General features: G+C 55.6%; 3 protein-coding genes across 3 annotated transcripts; all 3 read right to left on the bottom strand.

Annotated features, from left to right (window-relative positions):
- Positions 1 to 382: 382 nt before the first annotated feature.
- BDQ94DRAFT_176536 (uncharacterized protein) lies at positions 383 to 1,223 on the bottom strand (the record flags this gene model as incomplete). Its single annotated transcript, XM_026772716.1, has 2 exons — positions 383 to 987; positions 1,049 to 1,223. 2 exons carry the CDS (start codon positions 1,221 to 1,223, stop codon positions 383 to 385), a joined length of 780 nt encoding a protein of 259 aa, XP_026619251.1.
- Positions 1,224 to 2,615: 1,392 nt separating this feature from the next.
- Positions 2,616 to 2,936, bottom strand: BDQ94DRAFT_155826 (bZIP transcription factor). Its single transcript, XM_026768544.1, has one exon. It carries the CDS (start codon positions 2,921 to 2,923, stop codon positions 2,621 to 2,623), a length of 303 nt encoding a protein of 100 aa, XP_026619250.1. The 5' UTR covers positions 2,924 to 2,936; the 3' UTR covers positions 2,616 to 2,620.
- Positions 2,937 to 3,877: 941 nt separating this feature from the next.
- BDQ94DRAFT_164657 (uncharacterized protein) lies at positions 3,878 to 5,224 on the bottom strand (the record flags this gene model as incomplete). The annotated part of the gene is made up of 3 exons (XM_026770089.1): positions 3,878 to 4,767; positions 4,811 to 5,102; positions 5,171 to 5,224. The coding sequence occupies 3 exons, from the start codon at positions 5,222 to 5,224 to the stop codon at positions 3,878 to 3,880; spliced, it is 1,236 nt and encodes a 411-aa protein (XP_026619249.1).
- Between the last annotated feature and the right edge of the window lie 788 nt (positions 5,225 to 6,012).

Raw genomic sequence — 6,012 nt, 5'->3', positions numbered from 1 at the left:
GATTACCACCAACGCACCCTTTCCCTTGCAGGCGTAGGATAGGACGCATTCGTGTGCACAGTAAAGAGCGCCAAGTAGACACATGCACACCGAAACAATAGCAATCTTCGAGATTTGACGATATCAGACAGGACAGCTGGAAGTTGGACTGATCAGGCGATAAGTAGATACTGAGGTAGATGATCGCCTAGCGGCACCGGAATCATGCGGAAACAGGAGCGCATGAGGACCAGGCCTGTCATGGGTCACCGACGAAGGAGTTGCTGGTAAGGATAAGGGTACATTCCTACCCCTGCAACTTGGGAAAGGCAAGACTGGCATCTACAAAGTGACATCAGCTCATTGTGTTGCACTGGCTTTGGGTCGAGCCACAGTTCAGTACTCACATTGTCAAAAAGAAAGGAACCGTGGGTGCAAAAGTGGCGGGCCCCGGTAGGGGCTGTAATCCTGCATGTGAAGGGACATCAGCAGCTTCGGTGCCGCTCGCCTTGGCAGAATGTACCATCGCACTCAGGCGATCGGACGATAATGCCGCGGGTGGTGCACTCTGTGTAGTTAATGTAGCTGGCATAGAAGGTATGTGGCAACCGTAGCCGCTGTAAACCGTTGGGCCATAGTAGCGGTTGTCAGCAGAGTAGGGTCCGTGCAACAGGCCATGGCCCCATGGTCCGTACGGGCTCGCGGACGCGAAAGGCGGGCAGAACGAGGATGCGGCTGGGGGGTTGGGTACACCCTCGTCCCTGGCGGAGTCTGCTGGCAATGACGCTCGGAGGTCTGTTGCTCGACCGTCATGGGACACAATTTCGTCCTTTGTTGGAGGGCGTTCGGATTGCGAGGGGGATTGGGATGCTCCAGTTTGCTCCCCACAACTCGACCCCCCCTCGTTCGCGACCTTTAGTGGTCTAGACGCCTGGCTGGGGGACGCCAACGCGGCCATTGCTTTGTTCTGCAGCTCTTCCTGTCGTCGACAATGCTTCATCCGCTGGTCTACCAGAAACACGATCGGTCAGGTCATACGTCTCAATATGTTTCCAGGTCAAGAGCATACAGCGCTGTCGCCGACTTCGTCGTCGCCGCGGCGATCGCCTCTCGCCAAGCAAGGTCCAGTCTCCATTCCAGCAGGCCTCGGGGCTCAGTGCGGACTTGCCAGCAGGTTTCGGCAAAGCGTTGGAGACACATGATACGTGGTCCGCCAAGTCGAGGGTTGAATGCGTACGGGGCATGGTTGAGGATTACACTGAGTAGACTGCAAGACAAAGCCGCCCAGTTGACTTGTACTGTATACCCTTCGATTCGGATATTCTCCCCTCCAAGTGGAAGAGACCGCCGTGAACAGCGGTCCGGTATATTTATAGGTAATATATGTCTATACACTACACAGTCACGCATGATTTGATGGCTTGGCAATATGAGGATGTAACGTACGCTTCGTGGGACTGGAATCCGGATGAGAACCACCTGGCCATCACGCTAGTTTGACATACCCAGACAACAAAAAGCTAATCCTCGCATGTGCTTGAGATTTTACAGAGATCCCGAGAAGAGGGTGCCAGCATGGAAGAGTGCATTTGGCGGGCTCGGTCTCCACTCTGATACGTACAAACCAACTCGAGTAGATTGCCCCACTAAGCTAGGCCCAAGGAAACAGCAACACACCATTTACGCGAAGTACCATTCTGGTGGGCCGGAAGCGGGCAGCAGGCAGGCCTTCAATGCGAGTCTTTCGCTACAGACGCATCGAAACGTTCATTTTATCCAATTCATTCTTGTCTAATATCATTCTGTTCTGATTTCTTCTTGCAATATTATGATTTAGGTGGGTCTTCTGTGAAGCACTGCTGAGAGCTTTCGGACAGCAGAATGTTGAGGGAGAGAGGATCCCTTTATTGCCGGGTGAAAAGGTGTACTGGGCTTGCGAAGGGGTCCCAGTTGATCTGAGTGTCATTGTCATCGGGAAACAAGTCATGTTGTGCAAGGACATGCTAGACCAGTGCAGCCAAAGCCGAATAATGCTGGAGGACAGATTAGGTCCTCCTTCCTATCCACGATCCCCACCCGTATGCCACTTCTGAAACGGGCTGGTGCGTATCTAAAGTGCCAAGTTCCGCGCCATCTCGGAGCATTGGGTACAGACCGAGACTGCTCATCAAGGTCGAGTTTATGACAGAGCTTTCTGCGTCGATTGACGGGTAGGTTATGTCTAGAGATGTTGGACCCGGACCGGGCGTGATGCAAGGCGAGAGCTGGGATCGCGCTGAAACAAGACCTTGCGGAAGGTCCTGAATCAACGGAAAGGCCCACAGCTCGTCGTGGGTTCGGAGCTTCTGCGGATCCTCGTATGCGTAGGGTCCATCGGCAGGCCCGAACTCGGGCGATTCAGTGAAGGGGAGCCAGCTCGACTCGGGCTGCAGGAATGTTGAACTCGGTTCTGTCGACACAACGCGGTAATCGTGGCACCAACCTGATTCGCGGAACGAGTCACTGAAATCTCTCAGTGCGGAATTGGATGGCTGCCGGCGCTCCCGCCACCCAGATCTCGCATGTCGCGGCATCCTGTCAGATGACGTCCGATGCTTGGCCAGACTTGCCGGCATAGACTTCAATCGGCGCTTGGCCTTGCCTACAGCCATGCCGGATAGGTTAGCTCTGCGTCCAGAAGATTTTCCCCACACTCCGACGTACGGTGCTTCCTCTGAGCATTGCGATTCTGAATGCGCCGTCGTTGCGCAGGATCGGAAACATGAAGCCAATCGTCGGTGGAGCTCGTATCAGAACTCGGAGATTCGCTCGAATGATTATTCACGGGTGAGCTGGAGCCAGTCCGTGGCGGGTAAGCGGGGAGTATTGTGCGGTACATGTCGAGGACGGAGGGAGATAGAGCCGCAGATGTTCGCAAAGCCTTGCCTGAGGCGGAGAGATTCATGCGCAGAAGAAGTCAGCGATTCTTACTATATATTCAGGCTTGCATGCCGGTCTCCTATCTACTTTGCTTCAAACACGGAAGAATATGAAGTGGAGTGACTGTCACTAATCAATTACGTGGACCCTTGAGCCTACGTGGGACATCAGTTGAACCGCTGGCTGATGGGGTATGTGACTCCGTGTCCTTGGACTGGACGAAGCAACCCTGTTGGAGAAGGTGGATGGAACTAACATGGTAAGAGGCCCACGCTCACAACAGCTTACGCTTCTCCTGTCCCGTCCGCCTATGCAACGCCTGTTATCGATCATCCTGTTCCCTGAAGCGTTGAACGGGTCTACACAGAAGACTATCAGCGGCAGCCTCATTTACTCAGACACCACGTTTGGCTGCAGGTCAGTGGTGGGACAAAGACGTTTGCGGTATCTAAATTCACCGGTTCGGACGGACCAACCACAGGGCCACGTCATTGTCGGATGGCGCTTGCAACAATCAAGATCACCAAGAGCAGCACAGTAATTGCGCAAGTTCGTATCTAGTACAGAGATCTGTGTAAACCATCCGAGTCGCACGTCCTTCGAATGGTACAATAGACTGACCAAGAATATCTATAATCTAGGCCCACGCAGTGAGGCGGAGCATCGAAAGGAATAAAGCTGCTCTATTCGGTAGAGGACTTGTCCCTGTCTACCACCCCCGGAGCGGCAGTATCTCCATCTCGTAGCAAATCGGTAGTCCCGATCCGTGGAAGCATCTGCACTCTGGCACGAGTGGGGTGCGGTCACATCATACTAACCCAGGGCCTGTCATCTATAAAGTGTAAAGCTCGCCACCAACTGGCTGACCGCCAGCCGGCTCCCAAAATTCCTCTGCTCCCAGCAGAACCGCTCGTCTGCACTGGCGTGGCCTATGAAACACATCCCGGTTCTTACTGTTCTCGGGCAGTCCGTGCTTCCCCTATCCTCCACCCATGATCTGTCCGACATGGTCCAGATCTGTAAGCTGCAGATCTGCGGTACAGTCACCAGCCGGCTCCAACTCCCGTAGGCAGGCTGTAAACCATGAGCAGTCAGCTTTATCGATCTGCACCGTGCCCAGCGCCGTCAGTTGTCGTAAACGCGATAAGTAGGGGTATGAGAGATCCGGATGACTACTGAAGCTCACAGTAACGGGCACAGTATGCAAGGCGTGCAGAATCATGGACCACTGTGATGAATCTTGCACATCCGCCGGGTGTATCCGCACATGGACTTCAGTATCCGGCGGTATCTGCACTTGATCCAGGAGGGTGACTGCGGAGTTTGAATCGTAGATGTGGAGGCGTTGTAGTCTCGGCCACCGCTGGAGGGGTTCCGGCCACCCAACTACAAAGTCGCAATCTGCAATGATCACTTCCTCAAGGTCGCAGCCCAGAGTCAGGCGAAGCGTCTCCCAGTCGACCTCACTAGAGAATGTGATCTCCAGTCGCCGAAGTTGGGAGGCGCGACCACGGCACACGACGCTCCCCTTTCGAGCGCCGGATATGGATAGGGAGACCAAGCGCGGCAGCTGTTCGAACAGCAACAAGGTGCACGGCCCAGAGCCGGTCTTCGGGCATTCAAGGCAATAGCAGCAAAAGTTGAGACTCAGCCGCTCGAGAGCCGGGAGCGACGGAAGGGCGCACAGCCCAGGCTCATGTTCGATGCAAGACAGCTGCAAGTCCCGAAGGTGTTCGAAGGTCACCTGCGGCTGCCAGGTCCGCGGAGACATAAAGTCCACGCCCAGCGTGCGTACCGTAGGCTGGCACGACAGCTGTCGGAGCAGTTGTTGTAGGCTACTCAGCGCCGGCGGGTAGCTGATGCTGCAATCTGGTCAGCGGAGACGATCAACTAGCCGTCATAGAAGAGCCACCATCGCCCACTTGCCTCACGGTTTGCAGGCGGTGCAAGCCTCGCAGAGCGTCCAAGAACTCGCCCGGAATGGCTGCCTCGTCGCCCCAGATATCGAGCGTCTGCACATGGTGGGACCACCGGCTCAACGTCTGGAGTAGACCGCCCCGGGGAGACCGGAAGTACCGCCCGTTTAAAAGAATGGGCGTGGATTCGTCGAATCGGACGGTCGCTTTGCGGAAGAGCAAGCGCGCCGCACAAGCGCGCAGGTGGTGACAGCAATCGTAGATGTTCCAGAGATCGCGACCGGTCAACTAGACAATCATCAATAGGGGCACGGCTTGGAGAGAAGATTCGCCGTTCCGAAGAGAGAGAGAGATACCTGTCCGATGATGAGGGCAATAATTTCACATGGAAGCGCGAGCATTGCTGACATGGAGGGCGGCCGCGAGCTGTCCTCCTTACCTTAGAATTACCACCGAGTACGAGCATCGCCAAAGATAAGCAACCACGAGTCTCTTTGTAGGAAGAGCCGGACTCCCCCTGCATTGTCAGAGACGGGGAGAAGGTGCCAAAGTGGCCGAGGGGCAATTTGCGATGCATCCGTATGGAGACTTTGCGTGAAGCGTGAACAAGAAGGATGGCATTTACCATCTCACCGAGCCCAGCCCCAATCGTGGTGCATCGTGCGCAGGATTGCTTGTTCAACAGGGGCAACAAATGCAGACAGTGCAAAAGAGGGGCCCGCTTGCCTAGTGGCTCTGGCGTGAACAACACCATCAGATACGTGACCATAGCGTCCCGCTCCACAATGGACTCCTGGGTATCAGCCCCGGGTGAGCACTGGCTTACTTATAGGACAGAACACGGCTTCCGCCTACCCCGAAGACCAAAGACTCTTGTGCGTGTCTTTTTCGAGCGCCATGCCGACTCCGACACGACCGCCGCGCATCCGAGGCTACCACTATGCTTTCCAGCACTCAGGGAGCAGGTCACATCTGGCAGGACCTACACCGGCAATAGCTGTGTCGCCCCATCCATCGGACATGCCGCGAACGGATAGCGAAGAGCAGGGAGTCTGTTGCACCCCCCTCTTCGACACCCACGCGGCGAGGTTGTCCAATGCAGCCGGGTTGCCCGCTGATCCCACCGACCATTCAGTGGGACACAGCCGAAACAGCGTAGGACCAAGACCTCCAGCCGTCGCGCCTGCCCCCAAGCGCC

This window comes from Aspergillus welwitschiae (assembly GCF_003344945.1).
Source record: "Aspergillus welwitschiae strain CBS 139.54b unplaced genomic scaffold BDQ94scaffold_175, whole genome shotgun sequence".
NCBI classification, from domain to species: Eukaryota; Fungi; Ascomycota; class Eurotiomycetes; order Eurotiales; family Aspergillaceae; genus Aspergillus; species Aspergillus welwitschiae.
This window is presented reverse-complemented; position numbering and strand designations above follow the sequence as displayed.